The sequence below is a fragment of the Natator depressus genome, chromosome 3 (assembly GCF_965152275.1).
Source record: "Natator depressus isolate rNatDep1 chromosome 3, rNatDep2.hap1, whole genome shotgun sequence".
Classification (NCBI taxonomy): Eukaryota; Metazoa; Chordata; order Testudines; family Cheloniidae; genus Natator; species Natator depressus.
The window spans coordinates 133,458,840-133,483,243 of NC_134236.1; the positions used below are offsets into that span (position 1 = coordinate 133,458,840).

General features: G+C 43.2%; 1 protein-coding gene across 4 annotated transcripts in view; it reads left to right on the forward strand.

Moving 5' to 3' along the window:
- SLC35F3 (solute carrier family 35 member F3) overlaps positions 1–24,404 on the forward strand; it is a 265,270-nt gene that overhangs the window by 226,424 nt on the left and 14,442 nt on the right. For all 4 annotated transcript variants that reach the window (XM_074948856.1, XM_074948853.1, XM_074948852.1 and 1 more), the window contains one exon: positions 17,549–17,768. In XM_074948856.1, the coding sequence (XP_074804957.1) occupies positions 17,549–17,768 (220 nt within the window). The remainder of the gene's footprint in view (positions 1–17,548; positions 17,769–24,404) is intronic.

A 24,404-nucleotide genomic window follows, 5' to 3' on the forward strand; every position in this document is an offset into this window, starting at 1 on the left:
CACAAAATGAATTTTCACATTTGCGGCAGAGAGCCTGGGTGCAGAAAATATACTCTGCAGAACAACTTTGTTTCAGTATGGAAAGCTGCGTGTTTACGGGAAGCATCACACTCAACCTGCAAGAATTTCACAGGGTCTCTGCACTATTCATTTTTAACTGATGTAAATAGATCTATTCTGATTATTATTTTATTTTATAATTATTGGGATCCGTTATTAATTTATATTGTAGTTGTGTCTAAAAGCTCCAATCAGGAATTGTGGCCTCATTGTGTTAGGCACTGTACATACATATAACAGCCTATCCCCACTGCTGGAGCTTTTCACTGCTGCATCTAGCTACACACCTCAGTGACATGCATGGACACAGCCTGCCTTTCACTGTGGCATATAGTTACATGCATAGTACCTGCACTGTATACTCTGCCACAAGTGGAGACATAGCCTTAGTGGCATTATTAGCCAGCTAGTAGCTTTTAAATTGCATTCTTATTTATTTATGTATTCAAAATTATAAGATGAAATATGTATAGGGAACCTATCTCGGGTTAAAACACACAGAAGATGGCCCAAAAATATGAATTTAACAAGAAGACTTTTGTAAATAAGCACTGATATGTTGGGTGCCTCCATGCAGAATTCTGAGGGTATGTAGACTACTCCTCAGTGTCTGAACTGTGCAACATTCTAATTGTGGTCTTCAGCTCTCCACAGGAGCCTGCATGCAACATTGTACTGGCATGTATGCTGGTGGAATAACACAGCAGGGAAAAAGCAGTCATAGTCAGCAAGGTCTTTTCCTAAAAGCCTTGGTTAGTGTTTATAACAAAAGTGTTAGTTGTTTGTAGTGTAGCTATCGCTGTGTCAATCCCAGGATCTTAGAGAGACCGGTGGGTGAAGTAATGTCTTTTATTGGACCAACTTATGTTGGTGAGAGAGACAAGGGTGTTTTGGTCTTTTATATTTTTCCTGTGTGAGGAAATCTGTGAGGGAGTTTAAAATGGTATTTTCATCCTCTGGTCAGATGGCTTTAACTCCCTCTGAGATTTCTACCACAACTTCAACAACCACCATCCGTCCATTAAACTCTCTCTGGAGCTCTCCTGCACCACCATCAATTTCCTGGACACCACAATCAGCTTCAGTAATGGAACCCTCCAGACAGCAGTACACAAGGATCCCACGAATCACCACACCTAGTTCATAGATCCAGTAATTACTCCAAATATGCCAAAAAATCTGTTATCTATAGCCAGACACTCAGATACCACAGAATATGCTTCGAGGAGAAAATCTGGGATATACACCTTAACACACTTAAAACCGCTTTAACCAAACAAGGATACTCCACCAGAGAAGTAGATTGCATCATGGAATAGGCCACCCAAATATCCCGAGAGAACCTGCTTCAATACAGAAATAAAATCCCCTCTGACTGCACATCCCTAGCTGTCACCTACCACCCCACCCATGGAACCCCTATGAGAGATCATCAAATAACTACCTACATCCCATACCTACATCCCATACTCAATGGAAACCCCATCCTGAAAGAAACCTTTTCTGACTCCCACTTCTGGCCTTCATATAACCCCCCAACCTCTCCAAGCTCATCACTAGAAGCAAGCTCCCCACAGACCAGGACCCACCAACTCAAAGCGACATCAGACCCTGCCAGAACAACAGATGCAAAACCTGCAGACATGTCTCCACTGCTACAATGATCAACACCCCCCGCAACACACCTTTCAAGATCCATGCATCCTATATATGCCTATCACATGTGGTATGCCTCATCCAGTGCACTAAATGGCCCAATAACAACAATGCAGGTGAAACCAGACAATCACTATGCTCGTGAACTCACACCGGAAAATGATAAAAAACAAAAACACTCTATTTACTTATAGGGGAACACTTTTCACAAAGCGATCGCTGTATATGTGGCCTATCGGTCTCCATCCTCACAGGAAACCAGCACAACACTGTCAAAAGATGAGCCTGGGTGCTTAAAATTCATTACTCTGCTAGACACCAAAAATTATGGACTGAACAGAGACAATGGATTTATTGCTTATAGCAACAACCTGTAACCCACTAACCCCCTCTCTTTGTCTTTTGACTTCAGAGGTATTACCAAGCTACTGTAGCTTGAATGGTCCCTTACAATATGTGCTACTTGTGCTAATCAACCTGTTCCACCTTGCATTTTTGCTGTGAGGCTGGGAGTTCCTTTCCCAGACCTGAGGAAGAGCTCTGTGTGGCTCAAAAGCTTGTCTCTCTCACCAACAGAAGTTGGTCCAATAAAAGATATTACCTCCCCCACCTTATCTCTCTCAAAGAGTTAGTTATAAGTTACATTAAAAAACCCCTCCATAGTTTAAGCCCGGTGCAAGACTCCAGAGGATAGAGCCCAAGAATATGTATTCCTGCTGCTTCTCAAGCAGCTGCTCTTGTAGTTCTTCCTTGGAGAGGAAGGGACTCTCAAGGGAGAAGGAAGCTGTGCTGGAGTTAAGCCATAGTTCACTGTGGACCATGTGGGACCCTGTAACCCATGAGAGGCCATTTTTCAGGAACGACCTCAATGAAGTTGGCTGTAATATACACAGAGCTTTTCCATCTTGTTTAGTTCGTAAACCCAACACTTTGAGAGTAAGACTCTCACTATGACCCAAACAGGGTGAGTGATGGAAAAAAAAACCCATGTCTATTCTTTTATGTTTTTAGTGAATTCCCTGGCTGAGACGTGATCCAGATAAGATTGAGGTGACGTTTTTGTGCTGTCTTCTTATTATGCTCACAAATTATCTAGCAAATGAGTTCACTAGCAGAAACGTTCACTGAAATAGGGCGCTTTATGCAAATATCACAAGCTAAATTCCCACTGAACTCTTTGGGGACTGTAAGGAACACAGGAGCTAGGCCCAGAATGTAATGGCACCACTTTGATAAATGTACTGTGTTTCTTCCATTGCTTCATTGTTCTTGCCATTTGTCCATATTTTGAGGGGCTTTAATTTCTTGCCTATATTTTTTCCCTTGTTGGAATTTCCCCCCCCTTCTTCTTCTTTTTTTTTTTTTTTTTTTTTTTTTTTTTTTTTGCAGCTTTAGCTACATCCTCATTTGATGTCATTTCCGCTGAGCCAGAATCCAGCTGAGTCTGTTTGTTCCCCTGGTAACCCAAAACACAAACCGATGCATGTTGTTTTATAGACTAAACCTTCCTCTCCCTCCTTTAATGGATTTAAAAGTGTTTAGGGAGGCCAACATTCCTACAGTTATTGTGGCTTGCACGCCCCTATTTTAATGCACTCAAAATAGCAACCAATTCTAATTACATCAACAATCAGCTCTCTTTGAGCTTTAGTCAGTGCCTTTCTTGGTACATGAAAGACTGCCATGGCATATCCTGGCTTTAGAGTGTTTGATCTAGTAGTGCAAGTTTCCTTAAAACGATAGTTATTTGCTCCTTTTATTGTCTGTATATTGCATATTACATACCAATAATTACTATTCCTTAGCATAGTTGTGACAACATTCTGGGCCTCATTCTCACATGACGTTGTCATATGCACCCTGTGTAAAATGAATGCCAAGCAGCTGTGAAATACTCCTGTATCAGAATTCTGCACTTTTTCACACTGCTCAGCACTCATTTTGCTCTGGTGTCAATGACTACACAAAGTGCAAGGCAATGGAGAGTCCAGCCGTTAGGACCAGATCCTGACCCACAATACAGCCACTGTGTATGTCATAAAGGAGCCATCTAGCTGCCCTTATTGAGCAGCTGGGGATTCCCCCAGCATGGGAAAATCCCTCTCTTGGGTAGAATTGGCTTTAAGCTGCTCACTCCTGGTCCTCCTTGACCTATTTGGCATGTTGGGGGCAGGACCAGAGTGTTCTCTGGTGATACCAGCTGGCATAAGGGCCAGTTGGGGGCCATTACTAGTTACCTTAAGGCTGCTCTAACATGTGCTGAGGTCTGAACCAACCCCGGCAGTCCTCAGGAACAGGAGAGTATAAAAGTGGTACACAGTCACCTTCCCCCTCCCCCGCCCTTCCCATATTTCACTCAAAGAGCAAGGCCCTAGTCTCCATTTTCAGTAGTCTAATAGTATCTGATTAGGGTACTCGGGGGAGGGGGGAGTCCCATCCTTTCCCATATATTCTCCATTGAGTTTAAAAACAAATGTTTCTGTCTCTCAGTATTTCAACCACTTTTTCATACCATAAATGAGCTCACAGCATTTTCAGCCCATTCCTAAAATTTTCATCACTGTTCACATTTATTAGGAGCTTTTACATAATAATAACACTGAGCACTTATACAGAGCTCTGCATTTCAAAATGACATAAAATATTAACTAATTTATCAGCTTTGTGGTAACTTGCCCATAATACATTATCTTGTATATTATCTTATCCTTCAGTTAATTGTGAAAGTTCTGTCCATTTCAGTGATATTTATATTCAAGGCTTGAGAACCTCCAAGGTGAAAGGGTTAGGCAGCACAAGGAGGACTTTATACGTTCTAAGATGCTTGCAAGATCTCACAGGCTGTGTAAGGCTGCCATTCTGTGAAAGACCCCAGGCCTGCAAAGGGATCCTACAGGCATGAGTTTCCATCCATAGGGTTCTTTTGCAGGATCAGGGACAAAGTGATGACCAGCAGCAGTTCTGCCATTGAGAAGTGGATGATCTCAGAAGAATGAGAACCCAAAATCAGAGTAAAATAAAAATCAAAGATAAATAAATTAACATATTACAATAGCACCCAGAGGTCTGAATTGTGACTGAGGCCTCACTGTGCTAGATCCCATGCATATGCATAGCAAGACATGATCCTGGCCCTGAAGAGTTTACAGTCTAATTTAATACAAGGTGCACCAAATGGGTGAGAGAGCCTGAGGGAGTGACTACTAATGCGATGTGCCTTCATCCCAATTCTATCCATGATCACAGGTGTTAATTGAACACAATCTTCCAGAGGAAGATCCTGTATGGAGGCAGTTGCTCCATTGTGCCAGGCCAGCTGCTCCCACTTACGTAGAATCATAGCATTTAAGGCCAGAAGGGACCAACGGGTCATCTAGTCTGACCGCCCAGCCACCCGCACACTAAACCCAAGCTAGCTTGAATCCAGCTAGTGCTTGTAACAATAGCAGTGAAGACAGCACCACCCAGGCTTCAGTGTGGGTAGTGCAAGCCTAGCGTGGCCCCTGAATGCATACTTGGCTCACTAGCCCACACTGAAGCCCATGCTTCGCTGTCTTCATTGCTACTGTTATCTGCGCTAGCTGGATTCAAGCCAGCCTGGATAGACTAGCTCCTGCACGGTGCTTGCTCTGGTAGGTCAGCCTGTGCATATCTTTTCCTGTGTAGACATACCCCTAATGTCACTTGATGATAGCAGTGTAGCTGCTATTATATATCACAGTGATGTATGTGATGCACTTAGATCCTTTAGTGAGAGGTGCTGTAGGAAAAGCCTGTGATGGATCTACAGAACAGATCACTGTTTATGCCATTGACTCTAACTAAACTGTTTACTACTTTAATATTTTATATGCATTCATTCTTGTTTTCTTCATTATCTTTTTTATGTATATCTTCATTAACATAGTAAATGGCAAATTAATTGATGCATGACAATAACACAACCAGCTCATCAAAAACATTTCTAAACAGGGGGAGCTCTGCATCTCCAAATGAGGTAAATCAAAAACAGTTACTGCCTAAATAGCATGCTAAGTAAGTAAAAGATAATCATATTAAAAGTAGGTGTTGCGACTAAATAAAACTTCTAAATGAAATGCTACATTAAAATCATTGCTTTTAAGTTTCTTTCCCATCAGTCTCACAATTAAAGTTTTTAGCAGCATGCATCTTTCTTTGCCTTTGCTATCTTTAATTATTGTCACATAATTGGTCTGATTCTCCACTGCTTTGCATTATGTGTCATCATTTACACCTGTGCAATATGTGCATCAAATCCACCAAATGAGAATGGATGCGTTTTGTACCCACTTTGCACAGGTGTAGATGATTGCACAGGTTGAAAGGCAGAGGAGAATGAGACCCAATATTTATATAGCTGGGTAGGCCAGAATAAGTATGTGTAGAGTTGCACCAGTGCTGACCTGAATGATCTGATCTACTGGTGCTATAAGCCAATAGCAAAGATGAGTGAAGATAACCCACTGGAGTTGACAGTAAACATATGGGAAAAACAAAGTGAAATATGAGAAGACATGGGAGGAATATATATCAAAAGTGAATAATTTGGGCAAAACAATCACTTTCCAAGCCTTTTACTTCCTGTACTGTTGATCCTTTAATTACACAACTTGCTTATCACCAAAATGTACTTTCTGAAACCATCTAATCAGTAGCAGGTTTCAGAGCTGATCAGCTGTTGCTCATTACAGGTGATGTTTTCCTGTGAAGACTGCACTTCATATTTTGCATATTTTGACCTAGTAATAACTTCAGTGAAGTTACTCCTGATATTCACCAGTGCAAGAGAAGACTTTTGCCTTGTGTACCATTGCCCTCTATGGAGGGAAATTCAAACCTGCTCAAGTGTGTAGGATCTATCACTCTCTAATGGCTACAGTTCACAGACTATATATAAGCCCTAAAGGTAGGATTTTCAGAAGTGTTCAGCATTGGCCTAATTCTTCTCCTATTGAAGTCAATAGCCAAACTCCAGATTAAGTGTTTTTTGAAGATCCCACTTTAATATTATTAGAGTTTAACTTAGCTCAGGTGTCAGAGTTTTTGTCTGAGAAGCAGAGTTCTGTCCTCACTAATGTCCTTGAAACATGAGTTGTCACAGTGTGCAGCAAAGCTGAAAACTATGAGGAGCTCTGTCATTGATCTCCATCTAAATTCTCCATACAATTCTTCAGTGCAGAATGGAGAGGAGAATTTTGTCCTGAATCTCTAGTTATATTGGAAGCCTTTGGGTGAGAGTATATGCCCACAGATATATATTTTTATGGATGCTTGTATTCTGGTTTTGTAAAAAAAAATCTGTCCATTGGGATCTTACTATAGGCAGCCCTAGCTGTTCCACAAAAAAGATTTCAATGCCTGTTCTGTGGTCTCTTCTCTTCTGGAAACGTATCCTTTACTGTAACTCTCATTTGTTCTAACTAGACTTACAGGTGAGAATCTAAGTTTGGCATGAGCAGGTACAACACTATTACTAGCAATATATTACACATGCTGACAATAACTGAAAATGTAGCCCTTACACCTATTCGATACCTTGTTCTTCTTCAGTTGTGATATACATCAGTTGAGAAATATCTTTATTTGTTCACAGATTCAGCACTCCAGTGTTTTACTATATATATAGTATAATCTAGCTTTGGACAATATGTACAACAGACTTTGGGAGCTGCTTATACTTGTCTGGAGCCAGAATGTAGCACTTAATACAGGAGCCTTTTTTGTTTATTTTTCTCAAGAAGACACTTTTTTATTTGCTTGTACTTTCTAGACACCAAATCCAGGTATTTTCTATGTAGAAAGTGTGGGGTAAATATCTGGGGCAAGATTTGCCAGAACACTCACTGCTTTGTGTCACTCCAGCAACACAAAACAACTGTAGATCCAGACAGTTAAGCTTGCTTTAACAGCTGCTTTGCATCGCTGGCACTGAGCAAAGCAGCTGGAAGGTACCAATGAATCGGGTCCCTTGATTAGGTGTTAACAGGTGAGTTGTATTAGATAACCTTAGCAACTCTTAGACCTGCACAGGTAAATAGTTTGGAAGAGTTCTGTTATTCACATCTGTGTTAAATCTATAGAAAAGGACTACAGAGAGCTGAAAAGGCAGCATCTTTTGGGGGAACTTAATGCCAATAATACTGAGTAAGGCCAATTAGAGAGAGTAACTGTGTCACATACTAAAAGACAAAAAAACCCAACCAAACAGCAGGTAGGATAGGTACAAAACTCCATTGCAATCTAGTTGGTACATAGTTCTGTGGTGAGAGAGCCCTATTCTGGTACAGCTCTCACTAGGGTGACCAGACAGCAAGTGTGAAAAATCGGGACAGGGGGTGGTGGGTAATAGGAGCCTATATAAGAAAAAGCCCCAAATATTGGGACTGTCCCTATAAAGTCGGGACATCTGGTCCCACATGGGCATGCAAGGTTGTGGGTAAGGATGCTGGAGCAAGAAGTCTTTCCCCACTCCAACCGTTCTCCCAGTGCAGGGGGCAGCCACACTACCTTGAGTTTGGGCACTGTTCCCTCTTAGCACCTCTGTGTGTTCAAGCTAACCTAGCTAACGGGGCAAGGAAGAGCAAGGACATGGACCCATTCCACCCTCTGCACCAGCTAGCAGAGCTGCCAGGACACGCAAGGGGATATATATGCTGTAGCATCCTAAAGGATTATGTAGCAAGATATGATCCCCCTCTGTGCCTGAGAGTTGTGGGCAGGAATTATGTCATAATGAAACAAAAACCGTCCTAGAACTGCCTAGAACTGCCCCTGGGGCAGGTTAGCTCTGAGTAGCTAAACACAGCCCTTAGCTTTGCTCTGTTCCAGTCCCGAGCATTCCCAGTCAGTTCGTGGCTCTGCAAATAAACTCAGACTGGGGTAAGTTAAGAATTTAATGTAGTTACACCTGCATCACACTTGTGCGAGAGAAAAGAGAATCCAGTCCAACGTGTGGCATGTGCCTGTCTTTATTGCCTATACTTTCATCTAGAACCATGCAGAGTGAAACTGTCTGGTTAAACAGCTGTTGCGTAAGCACACCTGCTGTATAACATTTCTCTGGAAGTGTTTCCAAACTGTCACAAGTGGCAAGCCTCCCCATCTCTCGGTTCGTAATGCTGTGCTATGACATGTATTAACAGAATTATCTGCTTTCCCCTTCACAGTCATGTGCCTTCAGATTTCTTGTGAGTGTGAATACTGTATTTCTGAATGCGAGCAAGACACCCAGTGTTAACAGAATACAGAAGTGTGCTGTGGTTGATACTTACGTTGCCACTTTCTACCACCTTGAATTCTACCCCTGCTTATGGTTTTCATTTTTTTAAACCAGTGCATGTGATCAGTTGCAATAGCTTATTCACAATCCTGGCAGCAGAGTCAATGAAGTCAATGTGACCACCTTCTCTTAGGAACATGTTAAAATGGTGGTGTGTACTGTAACATGAAAGCATCCTGTTGTCCTGCCAGTTGAAATTACTGCAGAAGATTCACTGTGGGTTACACCTGCAAGTGCAGAGATCCCATATAGGCTGAATGTCTACTAAGGGACGGTTGTGACAGCCGAAAGTGGTTGCAGCCATCTCTACACTGGGGGGTCCTTAAAGAGCCAGTGCAACCCAAAAAATGTTCAGCAGTGACCAGGAAGGGAACATGACCAGAGTGACTGAACGATGCACTGATCTGGTGCACCCTCTGAGTTCCCTACCCTGATGGGGTTCCTATAGACCCCAGTCCAGGGCCATGGCCCTTGATGGTGCAGAGGGGTTTTGCACTGCCCTGTTCCAAGCACAAAGTGGGCCCAACACTGCGCAGACAAAAGCTGTGTCAGCAGGAGTGCAGCCAGGCAGGTTTTAAGACATAAACTTGATATATGTAAAACTATCTGAACTGTGGAATTTCAGTAGGTTATGGAGGAGGGATTGGGTTTGATCACTTTCAGTTAAGGATCAATGTAATTTGCAATCTTTGAGAGGATCGGGGGTACCTGTGGCTGAGCTCAGTCTGAGATTTAGAAATTAGAAGAGCTCTACAAGATTATTCGTTTCACACAACCCATCTACCACCATTTGACTTTCAGTGGGACATGGGCACTTCTGAAATTTTTACCCCTTATCTCTAGCTATGAGATGACAAGTTGACAAATGCACATGTGCGCATACTATCTATATAATGGAACAGGCAGAACAGATTAAGGCAGTCACTTTTGCTGGGCCTCTTGTAGGCACGTGACCATAGTATGTCCATGACAGACATATCTGATTGTCCTCATAAATCAGCCCCTTATTTAAGCTTAAAATATGCCACTGGGTATGAAGGCGGGGTGTTCATTGAGAGCTTCAGACTGAGACATAAGGGTGTGGACCAAAGGTACAGGTTATGTGGGAGTGAAGCTTGTAGGAGAGAGTCTGTCGATCAGTAGTTCTGTAGGGAACTGCCCTTGACTGCAAAAATGCTCCAAAATTGTAATGGCTTTGAGTTTGGAATAAGGACTCTGCCATTGCGCTGCATGAGAATACCTGGCATTAAATGAGGATATTGATATAATAGGCATCACAGAAACTTGGTGGAATGAGGATAATCAAGACATGGTAATACCAGGGTATAAAATATATAGCAATGATGAGTAGTTCATGCTGGTGGGGCAGTGCCACTATATATAGCAGTAGGAAAATGACACTGACCACTTGATCAGGATGGTGACAGTGACTGTGAAACGCTCAGGTTGATCAGAGAGGCTACACAGGCAGAAAACCCAATAATAATGGGAGATTTCAACTATCCCCATATTGCCAGGGTACATGTCACCTCAGGAAGAGATGCAGAAATAAAATTTCTAGACATATTAAATGACTGCTTCTTGGAGCACCTTGTCCTAAACTTACAAGGCAATTCTTGATTTAGTCCTAAGTGGAACACAGGGTCTGTTCCAAAAGGCGAATATAGTTGAACTGCTCAGTAAGAGCAACCATAGTGTTATTAAATTTAAATCCCGGTAGGAGGGGAAATGCCAAAGAAACCCACCATTGTAGCATTTAACCTCAAAAAGGGGAACTACACAAAAATGAGGAAGGTAAGCAAAAATTAAAAGGAACAGTCACAAGGGTGAAATGCCTGCAAGCTGCATTGAGACTATTTAAAAATATCATAACAGAGGCTCAAACTAAATGCATATCCCAAATAAAAAAAAAACAGTAAGAGGACCTGTGATGGAGTGTCCACCCCACACAAGTGCTCAGCAGGTTAATGTTGGCCAGAAGAGGCCAATCAACCTTATATGCTGCACCTGAAAGAGAACCAGGGATTGATCAATCTAATGGCAGATGAAGCCTAGCTGGAGGCAGAGCTGGGATAGGATTATAAAGCAGGAAGAGGCTGCAGGGAAGAGGTTTGCAGTCACTCTCTAGAAGGAAAGAGAGTTGGCCAGAGATAAGGAGGAGATCCAGCGGGAGAGTAAGCTCTGGGGTCCTGCCGTGGACTGAGGAGTCTGGCAGGGGGCCAGAGGACTCTCCAGTGATAAACAAGAGATAGGCAGGGAGATAGAGAGGTGAGGTTGGAAGGAGCCCCGGGGAACAGAGCCTGAGCAAACCTGGATTGCTAGTCATAGGGCCCCTGGGCTGGAACCCGGAGTAGCGGGTGGGTCAGGTTCCCCAACCTGCCACAGGGAAGTGACACAGGACCTGGAGATTGGAATGGAAGACCGTCTGAGACAGTGTCCGGACAGCTTGTCTAGTGGGACTTTGTTATCTCAGAAGGGGAGGAACTATACAGTGACCTGGCTGGGGGGCTGAGTCACAAAGAAGAAGTACCCTGAGTCATGGAGAGAGAGAGAGAGAGAGGGTCCACAGCATAGGCACCCAGTGGAAGGGGGTGCCAGATTGGGTGAGTGCCATTTTCCAGCCTCAAGGTGGTGAGTGGGACCCTTTTACAGGGGAAAAAAAAATGCTACCATGGGTAAACAGCAGAGTAAACAAGGCTGTTAGAGGCAAAAAGACACTCTTTAAAAACTGGAAGTCAAATCCTACTGTAGGACACAAACTCTAACAGCGAAAAAACCTTTAGGTACATCAAAAGCAGGAAGCCTGCTAAACAGTCAGTAGGACTAGTGGACAGTTGAGACTAAAGGAAGACAAGGCTGTTGCGGAATAGCTAAATGAATTCTTTGCATCGGTCTTCACTTCAGAGGATGAGAGAAGATCCCTGTGCCCAAACCATTCTTTTTAGGTGGCGAATCTCAGAAACTGTCCCAGATTGAGGTGTCGATAGGTTTTGGAAAAAACGATAAAATAAACAGTAATGAGTCACAAGAACCACATGGTGTTCACACAAGAGTTCTGAAGGAACTCAGATATGAAATTGCAGTACTACTAACTGTGGGATATACCCTGTTGTTTAAATCAGCCTCTCTTCTAGATGGTAGTTAGCTAATGTAATGCCGATTTTCTTTAAAAAAAAGGCTCCAGAGGCAATCCTGGCAATTACAGGCCTGTAAGCCTAATTTAAGTACCAGGCAAATTGATTGAAACCATAGTATAGAGCAGAATTATCAGACAAACACAATATGTTGAGGGAAGGTCAACGCAGCTTGCCTCACCAATCTATTAGAATTCTTTGAGGGAGTCAACAAGCATATGGAGGAGGATGGTTCAATCAATATAGTTTACTTGAGCTTTCAGAAAGCTTTTGAGAAGGTCCCTCACCAAAGGCTCTTAAAAAAAGTAAGTGGTCATGGGATAAGAAGGAAAATCCCCTCATGGATTAGTAACTGGTTAAAAGATCAGAAACAAAGGGTAGGAATAAATAGTCAGTTTTCACAATGGAGAGAGGTAAACAGTGGAGTTCCCCCATGGGTCTGTACTGGGCCCAGTGCTGTTCAACATATTCATAAATGATCTGGAAAAGAGGGTGAACAGTGCGGTGCCAGAATTTGCAGATGATACAAAATCACTCAAGATAGTTAATTACAAAGCTGACTGCAAAGAGTTACAAAGGATTCTCACTAAACTGGGTGACAAAATGGCAGATGAAATTCAATGTTGATAAATGCAAAGTAATAAACATTGGAAAAAAGAATCCCAACTATACATACAGAATGATGGGGTCTAAATTAGCTGGTACCACTGAAGAAAGAGATTGTGGAGTCGTCATAGATAGTTCCCTGAAAAAATCCGCTCAGTGTGCAGCAACAGTCAAAAAAGCGAACAGAATGTGAGGAACCATTAGGAAAGGGATAGATAATAAGACAGAAAATATCATAATGCCACTATATAAATCCATGGTACTCCCACACCTGGAATACTTTGTGGAGTTCTGGTCTCCCCATCTCAGAAAAGCTATATTAGAATTGGAAGAGATGCAGAGAAGAGCAACAAAGATGATATAGGGGTACAGAACAACTTCCATGTGAGGAAAGATTAAAAAGACTGGTACTGTTCATCTTAGGAAAGAGGTGACTGGGGGGGGGGCTATGACACAGATCTATAAAATCATGAATAGTGTGGAGAAAGTGAAAAAGGAAGTGTTATTTACCGCTTCACATAACACATGACGCAGGGGTCACCCAATGAAATTAATAGGCAGCAGGTTTAAAACAAACAAAAGGAAATACTTCTTCACACAATGCACACTCAACCCATGGAACTCGTTGCCATGGGATGTTGTGAAGGCCAAAAGTATAAATGGATTAAAAAAAGAATTAGATACGTTCATGGAGGATAGGTCCATCAGTGACCCAGTATGGCCATTCTTGTGTTCTGGTCAGTGATTGCTGTAGGCTTTTCTTGCAGTTGCTTTGTGGTAAGTGTTGTACGGATATAATGGCCACCTACTGCAGGTGTGTTGTGTTCGTCTGTTTAAAAAAAAAAAAGTAAACCTAATAGAAAGCAAAGTAAGGAGCCAACCTAGGGACTGCATGGGTCCACCAGCCATTCCCCAACCTGAAGTGGGATACAGGAGTCTTGGAGGCTCTGACAGAGTACACTCTGGGGGAGGACGGACACACACACAAACACACACTTTTAATCTCCATAGAGCTTGTCAGCACAGAACCTAGTTACTCATGCTGTGTGCTGGCACCACATTGTTTGAAAGTGCAGTTGCGTTGTAATTAGTGCCAACAACACAGGAGATATTCCTATTTACAAAATTCCTATTTACAAATATTTATTTTAGTTATTTTTAAAAGATGCCCATTCAGTGTCTAAGTGCATGTGCCCATATTAAGACATGGCAATAATTTAGGACCAGTATCCAAGAGATTGAACCCTCTTAATGAAAGTACCACTGTCTCCATCTACCTGATCACCCTCTCCCCATGCCCCAGAAAAACCAAAGACCAGCCTTGCAGACCAGGGAGACCAACAAATTCAGGCTTTGGCAAACTGAAGCAGGAGGAGTTGCACAGTTGAGGACCCTCACTGAGAACAACCTGCCACCACCCTCATAATCAAACCAGAGGCTACTAATTGAAGTGCTTCAGATGATTTGAAGTGCCGGAGGCACATCACACAAGGCAAGTTGCAGTCTCTGACTACCTAGAGTTGGTAGACAGACAAGCAGGACCCAATCCATTTAAAGCTCTATGGGCGTGATCCAAAGCCCACTGACGTCAGTAGGAATCTGTGTTGTGCAGGTCAAGCTAGATGATCATAATGGTTTCTTCTGGCCTGAAAGGCTCTGAATCTATAAACAGTTGATAATTTTTGCTTGAGAAATACAAAGAATATTTTTGTTACTAGATGAGATTGTTTAAATATTTAAAACAAGTTGCCTATTTCAGTGTACTTAAGCATGCGTGGATGGCAGTGGGACAGAACCTCTGACCGAGCATACGATTAAACTGATTTTTACCAAACAGTATTCATAAAACATGAAGATTAAAACATTTGATTTGCTTCATGTACTTGTGCGGCTGGAATAAAAATGATGCACAGCATGCTGATATTTAAGAAACAGCTGCCTCCAAAGTGTACTTAAGAGCTATTTAATGAAAAGGTCAATTATCCATTGGTGATTTTACACCCAGCCTGTGCTGGGCATACCATAGCTCTAGAGGTCATGTCTTAGTCCTGTCTTGTTTCCCATAAAATGTCTGCAATGGGGTATTTAATCTAACATTATTCATCCACAGCAACCTTTGTCAGGTGCCTGTTGGTAAGTCTTCACAAGTAATGGGCTTTTTCCTTTGAGCACTGTATTGTTTTGGTTTCGCCCGATGGTGTACCAAGAAAACATCGAGCTGCTCTGATAAAAAGCTAGGAAAATGTGGGGAGAGAAATCTATTGAGAGCAAGCTGTCACACTTTGAAGGATTTTGTGCATAAAAAATGCCAGATATCCCTCAGGTCTCCTTGGACTTTATTAGCATGACGTTTAGAAGGCACCAAAAATGAGTAGATTTAGGGGTGGGTAAATTTTTTAGAAACAACAACCCCTTCGTTGTCACATACTTACATGGAAAAGCACGTGGCCTGATGGTAAAAAGACTGGGGTTCTGATTTTCCATCTTCCCACCTTGTGTAGTCCTCTATACATTTGCAGAATGCAAAGAGTGTATAAAAGACTACCAAATCAGAATGGTTGTATTTTATACTGGTTTTGCACTCTTTTTGCACAGGTTGAAGTGATTATACAAGGTGCAAGGCAGTGTAGAATCTCTCAGGATCCTTTAGTATAGAAGAGCACATATTCTGATCCCAGCTGAACCACTGACTCACCTTGGACAAATTTCTTGACCTCCTTGTGCCTCAGTGAAACCCAGCTAAAAAATTGGAAGTGCCTAACCAAAAACCTATTGCTTTGCAAAGAAGAGATGCTGCAAAATGTCAGAGAGCCGCCCTTCCCAAAGCAATAACATGACATCATTTCTGAAGAGCCTGTTTGTGTGTGTGATTGATGTAGCTGGCAGAAGCTCTAGATTACTATTCTTTCCAATGTGGTAGTGCCAGAAGGTCCCAGGATTGGGTCTCCTTTGTGCTGTGTGCTATGCAAATAAAGAACAAGACACAGTCCCTGCCCACAAGAGCTTGCAAAGTAGAAAATGAAACCCCAACCCAGGAAGGTAGTGGGGAAAGGGTGATAGCACACAAGGGCAAACGGAGCAATTACGGTGATGGATGGCAAACAGTGTCTTTCCTTCATTTTTGACTTAGTGGTTCAGGTAACTGTTTTGTTTACATTACCAAAATATATTGTTGTAAGGGTTTTTTATGAGGGATGGGCACTCAGGGTTGAAGTGGGGAAGAGGAGGGGATTTTTGAAGTAAGAGAGGAAGGTGGATAAAAAAAGGTTGTTTTGGGGAAAGAGCTCTGAGGGTCTGGTTAGGGCTATCTGAACATGTCATTAGGCTGCAAACAATATTCTTCAGATTACAAATCCCTGCATTTCCGTTTTGCATTACTGTATTTGCATGCAAACAATTTGGCTACCACATGCCATTTTAGTTTTACAGTAGTCATAAAGCCAATGACTCTTGATTTTTAGCTTACAATGTTTACACAAAAAAAGATGTCCCACAGCAGTGTTCTTGACCCCTGTGACTATCTAATCCCTGCTTCATCACCATCTCAGCTCTCTGTTTGACATTAAACATAATGTTTATATTGATGACACCAAACTTTTTCCCATCCATCCTTTGTCCCTGCCAACATCTCCACCTCTCTGTGCCTCTTTCTGTCATATATTCCTTAGTGCTTGGTTCCACTCAAATTTTCTCCACCCTATTGTCTCCAAGTCTGCGTTCCTTCTCTTAGACTAGAGTAAATGCCCTAATACTCCCTAATTTCTTCCATCTACCTCCTTGACTCTGATCTCTCCTTGTCAGATGTACCAGAAATGATCCATCAATGTTTATTTTTCCATCTTACCAATAGTATCTTCAGGACCTCCTGTAGCTGGACCTGGATTCATAATATTATTCATACCTGCCCTTATCTTCATTTTCTGTCTGCCCACTTCCTTAATCCATGCACTCCCAACCTCCCACAGCTTTTGATTATCACAATTCCCTCTGGGCTGGTCTCCTCGCCAAATTTCAACTTGCCTAAGAACACTGTGACCATCTGTATTTCATCAAGAACTCGCAAGCATAACCTCATTACCCTGATCCTTATTTATCTTCACTGACCCTAGTGCCTCTTCAGATCTGACCTTACCAACTCCCTTTTCCTCTCCTCCATTCATTGAACTGGTTATGGGCAAAGCTTAGTCCTCACTGTGAGTCTCTGACAGTGGCAGTGCCTTTAGCCACATCGCACCTGTCTGATGGAAAAGCCTTGTCCTGAACTTAGTTCCAGTGAGTCCCAGCCATTTCAAATCCTGCCTCAATATCCATCTCTTCTCTTTTCTGCTTACCGGGGAGGCCACGGCTCAGTGGGTAAGGCAAAGAGGTGGACATCAGAAGGCCTGGATTCTGCTCCCAGCCTGGCCACTGATTTGTTGGATGACCTTGGGCAAGCTAAAGAATCACTTCTGTTTACCCAGCTGTAAAATGAGAATAATGAAACAAAGCTTTTTGCGAAATATAGATTAAAAGTGCAAGGTGCAAGCACCTTATTAATATTGTTGTTATTCACTTTGATCCCCTACCTCCACCTTTCACCATACTCTTATGTGCTCATCGTTTTCAGTTTTATAATCCCCTCTGTGTGTTCAATATTTTTGTGCAAATGATGGCTTTTGCAGCAGACTGAAACTTGTTACCCTTCTTGTAGGAAAGACATGGTACCAAAAAAGAGCATTCTAATTGGTACAACGCATGAAGGACTTGTTTGCCACTCGGGTATAATAACATTGCCTTTCTTTCCTTGTTCTAGGGAGTGCTGCCGATTTTTTGGAGACAATGGCTTGACTATGAAGGTGTTTTTTATCAAGGCAGCACCCTTTTGTGTTCTTTGGACACTCACAAACTACCTGTACTTACATGCAATAAAGAAAATAAACACTACAGATGTCTCCGTGTTGTTCTGCTGCAACAAAGCTTTTGTGTTCTTGCTTTCTTGGATCGTTCTCAGGGACAGGTTCATGGGAGTGAGGGTAAGTGTCTCCTTATCTCTCTGTCTCCCTCCCTCCTTCACTTTAACCCTTTTCCAGTTGGCTCATTTAGATCGGCATCTGACACTAATAACAGCAGGTTTCTCTGGTCTTTTAAAGAGGTGAAGTCATGAGATGAGTCAGCATAATATCCTTACAGAGCTTGCAGTCCTCCAGTCAGTACAGAAATGCATTCATTACAAAACAAATCAGCGCTGAGAACCATCACTCTGTGGATCTCTAGCAACACTGCAGCCTCCTCTTCCTAGAACTTGCTCTCTTTGCTCACTGTTCCTTCCAAATGAGATAACTTATCCCAGTCTGTGCCATGAAGGATAACTGGTATCCCCATGTGGTCATGAACATTTATCATCCTTTTGCCATTCTCTTTTGGTTAGAAAGGACTGAGCCTATGGTACTTAGAAATATTTTTTTTAGCTGTGCATTTCTACAGGTGCTTTACATGTCCTTGTGCTTTTTTTGTCCATATTCTGTGAATTCATTGGTGCATCTCATATCTGCATATGACACAAGCCCTGTGGGACTGGAGTATTAAGTTCTATGTCACACCTGGTTGTGGACAGCAACTGATATAAACACAGATGGGGCTAATTCAGCTCCTATTTTTCAAGTATCTGTTTTTAAAGAGGTTTGTTTCTGTGTGGAAGTGCAGGGGGCAAAAATGCCCATGTAGTGTGCTCAGCAATCCATTCCATGACTTCACAGTTTGGGCTAGAATTAGTGAGATCTTGTGTACTAATGCTACATAACACAGTCTGTGTGAGTCAGTCTGGCAGGTGAAGAGCTAGAGAGAACTATCGAGTCTTAGTTTGTGTCCGAGAGGCTAGATAGAGGGGGGAATTCTGGGGCAGGAGATCATTGAGTGCGGCATTGTGGAGGTTGGAACTTGCCAGCACAGCTCCAATAAAGCTCAACTCCAATGAATTCTCTGTTAGATTTTCTGCTTAATTCTGTGGGCCCATAGGTGGGAAATAGAGATTTCCCTGCAGCCTGCTCAACCTCTGCATAGACCTGCAGCCACACACAGCCCTCTGTTTGGTGCAAGAGGTGCCACCAATGTAGCTTACCCCTTCCGTGGGTGAGATGGAAGAGGGTGCCCACAATGCATAGCTTTGAGGGACAATCTGATCCAGAGTACCCTTTGCAGTTGTTAGAATTAAGTCCTGTCTCCCTTATGCCTTTGGAGAACATTCCAGCCCTGAGAACCAAGAGGCAACTTCTCACATTCCCCTCTGAGAGCAGAAGCAGCACCAATCAGCAGTTGGCATTCATTGACTGTCCCCAAAAGTGACACAGTGTCAGGTCTGTGGCTCCTGTAGAGGGGCTGGAAGCAACTACACTGTGAAGACACCAGTGATTTACTCCTGCCCCATGACACCAGCTGAAGTGGAGATGAGGAGTCAGCGCTCTTCTCAGTAAGCCTGGGCAATATTTCTAGTTTGTTTTGGGGGAGATTTTAAACCCCAGGATAGGCAGAGATTAAAAATTAAACTTTAATAGAAGAATTTATTTCTGTGTGATTGAAAATCTTGAGCCACATTGTTGTTATTGCAGCCGGGCCCTGAGGCTACAATAGGGAAAATTACAAAAGATACCAGCAAAGGAGTACCGTGCCTTTCCAGCTGCTGTCTGCACATTAACCTTTCTGACCTGACACTGAACTTACTTTAACTGGGGAGGGGGGGGTTGAGTAACCAGTAAGGGCGCCTCTGTAGGAGAGCTGTAGTGATTTTAGGGGGTGACTGTAATGCTGGTTGTGTTGCCTTTTGGAAAAGAGGAAAAAGCAATCAGGGTCTCTAGCCTTCCCATGGGATTGTTAGTAAGTACCCCATTGTCCTGGTCAAATTCTAATGGAAAACATTTACATCCTTCCCTCTTTAATTCTCCTGCATTTGCTGTTAGAGATGATATTCTTGGTGACTTTCCAAAGCAGTGTATAGTGTTGTTGTACTCTGTTAAACAACTGATGTGTTTCACCCGGTTAGGTGGCTGCATTTCTATGGTGAGTGATGCGAAGATTGTAAACATATAAAGAAAAGGAGTACTTGTGGCACCTTAGAGACTAACTAATTTATTTGAGCATAAGCTTTCGTGAGCTACAGCTCACTTCATCCGATGCAGTGAGCTGTAGCTCACGAAAGCTTATGCTCAAATAAATTGGTTAGTCTCTAAGGTGCCACAAGTACTCCTTTTCTTTTTGCGAATACAGACTAACACGGCTGTTACTCTGAAACCTGTAAACATATAATCACACACATGGGCAAGAGAGATGGTGTGTTGGTAGAGTGCTTTGTAACCCTGCTGGATGAAAGGCACTGTATAAATGGAAGATACTGGTAATGATGCATTCATGTCAGAAGGATCAAATCTGGATTCCTAAGCTCAGATCTGGGGTTTTGGCTTGATTGAGTATAGAGCTAATGACTGAAGATTGGATCCAGGTCTGAACTTTCCCCCTTTTCACGAGAGGAAAAGAGGTGAAATGATGAATGAGCTGGATCTAGGGTTTGGTCTGAAGCATTTTTAATTATTCTTTATTAATTTTTAATATTGTCTTGGGATAAGCCAACTTGTCAGCAAACCAGTAGCAAATAAATGGAGACATGGTTCTCCAATAGTCCCTGATAAGGAAATAGTGCTTTAAAACCATAGGTATGCCAAGGTATCGCCACCTGTTATTGATGGCATGTGGTACCAGAGGGAGGAGCAACATGACAAGGAAGGTTATATGTTATGGAGAGGTGCTGTACCCCTTCCAAACTTCAGGCCTCCACAATGGCACTAATCCAAGATTTAGTCCAAGTGGTTTTCACGAGGAACTGTCTCCCATTCGTGCCGACTGAGAGTGACATGCTACATTCTCCTCACCAAGCTATTAACGGGCAAGGTGCTAGAGGATGAGGGAGAACTTTCTGGGATACTTGGATATTAACTTCTTGTCCGAGTAGTGACAAATGTACTGCAGGTGTGGGACATATTTTGTTTCTCCTGGAAAATGGGGCAGAGAGGACAGGCTCTTCCTTGACTCCTTTGTATCTTTCATGGGGATTAGCAAGGGCTCTTCCAGAGGAAGGCTTGGGCATTTTGGTGGAGGGAAGATGCTGCAATGGGATTTTGTTCTTCTTTCTTTTCACTGTGTATTGAGTAGCAAGTGTGCTAGGGTACTTCCCATTGTGACTGGGGATTTGAATGGAGTCTCCTCCTCTTTCCTTGTTTGATAGCTGGCCGCCTTTTCTTCCTTCTGTTCCTTCCCCTTTCTGTAAGTTCCTGAGTCACAGTGGAACTGATCTATTCAGGTACAAGGACAAACGCCACGTGTTTGGGATTTAATTTGGGGGTGAACTTCTAAAATGGTGGGCCCCTCTCTAAAATCAGGAGCTAAGTGTTTGGAGTCACAGTTAGTTATGATTTATTATTTACCTTGAGGCCAGGGTCCCACTGCACTAGGCACCCTACAAACATATAACCCTGCCCAAAAGAGTTTATAATTAGGGCTCCGTGTCTGTCACGAAAGTCATGAATTCCATGACTTTCTGTGACCCCCATGACTTCTGCAGCAGCCAGCGTGGCTGACCCCAGAGCCATCCAAGCAGCTGGCCCCGGGGACCGCCTGAGCAGTGGCCAGTGCGGCTGGCCCCAGGGACCATCTGAGCAGCAGTCCCCGGGGCGGCCAGAGCAGCCACTGCTCCAGCGGCCCCTGGCAACTAGTGCCGCTGCCCACCCCCCCGCAGCAGCGACCCCCAGGGCACCCCCCCAGGAGCGGCCCCCATGGCACACACCCCACAGCAGCAGCTCCCCATAGCACCTTAGCAGCAGCCCTCCATGGCACACCCCCTGCCGCAGCAGCCCCTTGGAGCACCCCCCTGCATCTGCGGCCGCCCCGCAGCAGCAGCTGCCCCAAGATTTAGTCAGGGGTATTTTTAGTAAAAGTCATGGACAGGGCCATGAATTTTTGTTTATTGCCCATGACCTGACCATGACTTTTACTAAAAATACCCATGATTAAATCGTAGCCTTATTTATAATCTACTGTTGATGCGCTGCACTAGTGTTTCAGATTCTGTAAGGCAGCTAAGCCTCAAGAAATAGTTAAAATCAGATGTTGAGGGCTCAGTTCTCCACCATGTCCAAGCTCAGACACTGTAAAGGTGGGAGGAGATGCAGGGAGCCGGCCTCAGCTGACTAGTCCTGTGTTAATCAGCCCCAGTGGAATTTAGAGTAGCCTGGGGCCTGCTCTAACTTACACCAGTGGAGAAGCAGGATAGCAGAATTCTGCTCAACCAGACCCCTTCCTCCTCCCTATGCCAGCCGTACACAGTTGAGAGTTCCCTTATGTGAATCCATTCACCTTGTGCTGCCTGGGCCTCCAGCCTCCTGAGTGTGTGTGTGTGTGCGTGTGTGTGTGTGTGCGCACGTGTGCCCGCAGCTACACTCCAGAGTGGAGGAAGAGGATGCTCCCTGACTTAGTGAGTAAGGGCCAGAGACCTGAAGGCATTTCAGTGTCTAAAGATGCATATAGGCATCTAGTGGGAGTTAGGCACCTAGGTGCTTTTGACAATCGTTAGGTGCCCCAATACCTTTAAAAATCTGGTGCCCTGTGTGCGTCTGCAGTCCAGCATGGAGGATGTTCTTTTGACCTCCCACTTGCTTGTAAAGAAACATAAGCTACTCAATACAGCCAGCTTTGGCCCATAGCGAGACTCTCCATGTCCTCCTGGTTTCGATAGCAGCAAAGATGGTGATCAGTCAGGTGCTACAGGCAAGTAACTTCCTCCAAGGCTAAAACCAACACCACTCTGTGAACTGGTAGGTTTGTCAGAGCAGGCAACTTAAGTGGCCTCAGAAATGTTGTGTTAACACATCACTGGGAGCCTGGAAGTCTTCAGTTAAGACTCAGCATTCATGTAGCAAGTTATCAGCTTTATTGAATATATGCCCTTTGGCTGGACAGAACTAACTACAACTTCCAAAAGTCCTGTCTGAGCATGCGCTGGGGCTTGTGAGAAACCTCAGGTGGGTTCCTGGCTCTACTGTGGTTGTTCCAAAGTTCTGGTCAGTAACAGAGAAGGGTTCTTCCCTAGACATTACAAGGAACAAGAGATCCAAATCTGTATTATTTTGTGAGTATTTCTTTAGTTACCATCCAGAATAATTTATGATCTGTCACTTTTGTTTTACACACACACACACCATCTTTAAACTTCTCTCCTTTTCCCTTTATTTTGCCACCGGGCGATTGTCCAAGTAGGGCATGAGACATGTTACTTCCTTAACACAAGTTGGCTCAATGAAAGATATTACCTCACCAACCTTAGAATCATAGAAGATTAGGGTTGGAAGAGACCTCAGGAGGTCATCTAGTCCAACCCCTTGCTCAAGGCAGGACCAACACCAACTAAATCATCCCAGCCAGGACTTTTTCAAGCCGGACCTTGAAAACCTCTAAGGATGGAGGCTGTCTTCCTTAACACGACAGATAGCTAGTGATAGCTACCTTCAGAATTCCCTCCTAGCGCACTGTTCCCCTACATTGGGTCTCATTTTCATCACACAGGGTGTTAGGAAACGTGTAAATATCTGCAGCCCAGAAGCTATGGTGAGCCAGGAATTCAAGCAGAATATAACAACATGCTTGATAGGCTGAAAAGCTTTCAGAGAAAATGTGTGTAACATTCCTGATGTTGATAGGCAGTCTGAAGATTAATCCAAGACCATATCTGGCACTCATGACATGCTTGATAAGGAGGCTGGAACCTCTGCAAAAGAAAAATCACTAGAAGTCTGGATTTAGTTGCTTTAGACTTTGACATCCATGTCCCCCTGTCATGCTACAATCAATAAACTAGTTCGGCATTCAAGAAAAGTAGCCAATTGCTAATTCTGCATACATGTTACTGTGTATCTAAGCATGCCATGTCAGTGTGACTTGAATCTGGAAACACACACCAAAAGTCAGTTGGTATTGATTTTCAGAGAGTGCCTCCCTCCCCTGGGAGGCTCCGTTCACTGAAACTAGTAGCAAAACTTTATCATTTTTTCAGTTCATAAATGCACTGTTGGAATTCTGGTTCTGCAGAATTGCTACTCTTGCTCGGGTAGAGTCAGCTGTGGCATTTTTTATCACATTCCTTTAAGTCAATATCTATTCTGCAGCTAAATCACTGCAGGTTTTGATCTCCTTGGATCTCTCAAGTTAAGAAGGGTTAGGCTGTGTTACAGATGCTACAAGAAGTGCTGAGTCTTGGGGTGTCTCTCTTTCTGAGTCAGTATAGAACCAGTGCCTTAGCATTGGTGGTATTAAAGGGCTCTGTATTGCTGAAGGTGCTATTAAGACATAAACCTAGCATCCTGACCACCTGTATTCATTACAAACCTGTAAGCTTTTTTCTTTCCTCAAGCATTGGCGTGTTAACCTGGATAGCATTGCCAGTTCTGCCTACTATGTAGTTTCAGCAGAATGCAGTACTTTTCCCTTCCTGGATTTAAAAAATTCTTTAGAGTTTTAGTGCACTATTAAACAGGTGCCATCTTTCACTTCAGAGGTGGATGCACTTCAATTGTGGCAAAAGTTATCCTGGTATATTAGATAGAGATCGGTATAAGTCAAAACCCCATATC